The 2575-nt window shown below is 38.4% G+C and overlaps 1 protein-coding gene across 1 annotated transcript in view; it reads right to left on the reverse strand.

Annotated features, from left to right (window-relative positions):
- Nucleotides 1-604: 604 nt before the first annotated feature.
- LOC308086211 (calpain-5-like) overlaps nt 605-2575 on the reverse strand; it is a 42737-nt gene continuing 40766 nt past the window's right edge. Inside the window, exon 13 of the mRNA XM_080429663.1 lies at nt 605-2183. Coding sequence (XP_080285789.1) covers nt 2004-2183 — 180 coding nt within the window. The 3' untranslated portion in view covers nt 605-2003. The remainder of the gene's footprint in view (nt 2184-2575) is intronic.

The following is a 2575-nucleotide window of genomic DNA, read 5'->3' on the forward strand; positions in this document are numbered from 1 at the left end:
CTGCAATGAAATATCAACCAACTATTGCACAAATGGCACAGTCTTTACCTTAAGAAGGCCTTAACTAATGAGAATAAAAAATTGATTTACCTCAACGATCTCTTTCTCTCATACATTTCAAGACACTCTACTGCCACCATGTGGTCAGATCTGGTAATGAATAGTGTTCAAAACTACTGAAGGGAAATCTTGGAGCATTACTGTAATATTGTGCTTATGATCAAATCTAAGAAAGGTCAGATGATGTTTGTTTTTTTTGGAGGTGTATCAAATTAATCAAATCTATTACGCAACAACATTGAATATAAAATCAAGGCCACAGGAGTCTTTGCTTTGGTTTGACTTGGTAACACACAGCTGCCGGGTTTATCTCCCTCTGTCTTCGGTTGATTCAAATATCAAGAAATACTTTTGGCACGAGAAGGTAGTGATAACCAGACAATTACTGAATCAATTATAGATTCTATTACTTTTTGTTTAATGGATAGAAGTGACAGTGTGTTGACCACAGCCCAATAGCACAGCTCCAATTTGGCATCCCAGCCAAATGGCATTATTCATTTTTAAATCAATAGGCACAAAACTGGCTATTAAAAAATCATAAAAGTAAATATAGACAGAATAAGATGAATGAAAGAGAGGGAAAAGTATACATGTTTGTACTGTATGTATTAGTAGAACGATAAAAAAAGTGCCCCTTTCTGCATTGACCTTTTTGATACATCTCTCCTCGAGAGGAACACAGGTGATACAATCCATATTAAGATGGATCAAACTTTAAGTTAACCACTTTAAGTTAAAGTGTTGTTTCCTGTTGATTGTATTCATGGTTAATATCAGCTGATGTTGTTCTTGGTCTTTGAAATGTTAAAAACATATCGGATGTTGGTTGCTCTCTAAGAATATTCCACCACCCAATCTTTTTTCTTCTAAATGGACTATTATGATTCTTTGCATGGGCTTCTCTTGGCACACTACAGCAGATATAACAACACTGTACGTTTAACTTTGGTCCCAATAAGAGCAGAATAGTCTGCTTCACTGAACATACTGTGATGATACGTAATATAAACGAATAAACAATCCGCAATTATTATTTTTTACAAGTAGGCACTTGTACATCACTGAGGATTAGGAGGTCATGCTGTGTTTCATTCATGGGTTTTTCCGCTCACCGTGTAAAATTGATTATAACAATAGCCTCTAATTATTTACTGTTTGTAAACAATGGTAAACTTGGCAATGTTATCTGTTACCTGGTAACAGAATTTCATATTTGATGTAACCAGTGGTATAGATTCTGATTGGCCAGACAGATCGTGTTTGTTTTTCGTGTGTTGTCTCTTAACCCGTTAAAACCGGGTCTGTGTCATTTTAGATTTTAGCGTTGGCTATTTAAAAATAGCAGACGAACAAGCTCACAGCGCGTCACTTCGTGCCGCGCTGCGAGCTTGTACATCTGCTATTTTGGATGGCACAAAATACATATCAATAGAGCGTCGCAGTTCCCGCCCACTTCCGTTTTTTTTTGGTGCCGGAAGAAAAAACTCAATGCATTTTTCCATTGACATTTCCAAAAATATTCATATCTATTAATTTAAGCCTCGAATCAAGCCATCATGAGAGGACATGAATCATGACCATAGAACGTTTTTTTCTGTGATTTATTTTTTTTTTAAACGGCAAAACAAAGGGTATTTATTAAATATAGTATATCATATAATTAAATATAAAATAAAAAAAAATCACAGAAAAAAACGTTCTATGGTCATGATTCATGTCCTCTCATGATGGCTTGATTCGAGGCTTAAATTAATAGATATGAATATTTTTGGAAATGTCAATGGAAAAATGCATTGAGTTTTCTCTTCCGGCACCAAAAAAAACCGGAAGTGGGCGGGAACTGCGACGCTCTATACACAATTTGGGGGTCCTCCTTGGCACGAAACCACTGGTTTAGAAGGCATTCGTAGTATCGGCCTCAGGCCTTATAGTGAATGAGTTTAGATTTCAGTGAGCACTCTGCTAGTCACCACCACCACGGTGAGGGTTCCAGGGAGGTCGTTGTCACGCCGGTTGCCCTTGTCCCTCAGGTGGATGGTCTGCTGCTGCTCGCCGCTGGGCTCAGCCGGCAGGGTCACCTGACCCAGGAAGGAGTCCCTCAGCATGTTGTGGTTGTAGACCTGGCGAACAAACACAGGAGAAGGAAACACACACACACACACACACACACACACACAACGATGTTGAGGAGGTGCTGACCACGGAAGATACACAAAATATTTTAAAGCAGGAGGTCGCACAACTCGTAGCCACGATGCAAAGCGGTTTTATTTGAACCCATTAAAACCGGGAAAGCATCTGTGTCATTTTATACTTTGGGCTATTAAAAAATAGCAGATATACAAGCGCAATCTTGAAAATTTGTGCAAATCTTTGAATATATATACATATTTAAAGCGAACATTTTTGGGTCCCTGGAACACAATATTTTGAGATGGGGGTCGGCGGCCAAACACATATAATTTGGGGGGTCCTTGACATACAAAAAAGTTTGAGAACCACTGATATAGCA

The sequence above is a fragment of the Gymnoscopelus braueri genome (assembly GCF_963280865.1).
Source record: "Gymnoscopelus braueri genome assembly, chromosome: 5".
Classification (NCBI taxonomy): domain Eukaryota; kingdom Metazoa; phylum Chordata; class Actinopteri; order Myctophiformes; family Myctophidae; genus Gymnoscopelus; species Gymnoscopelus braueri.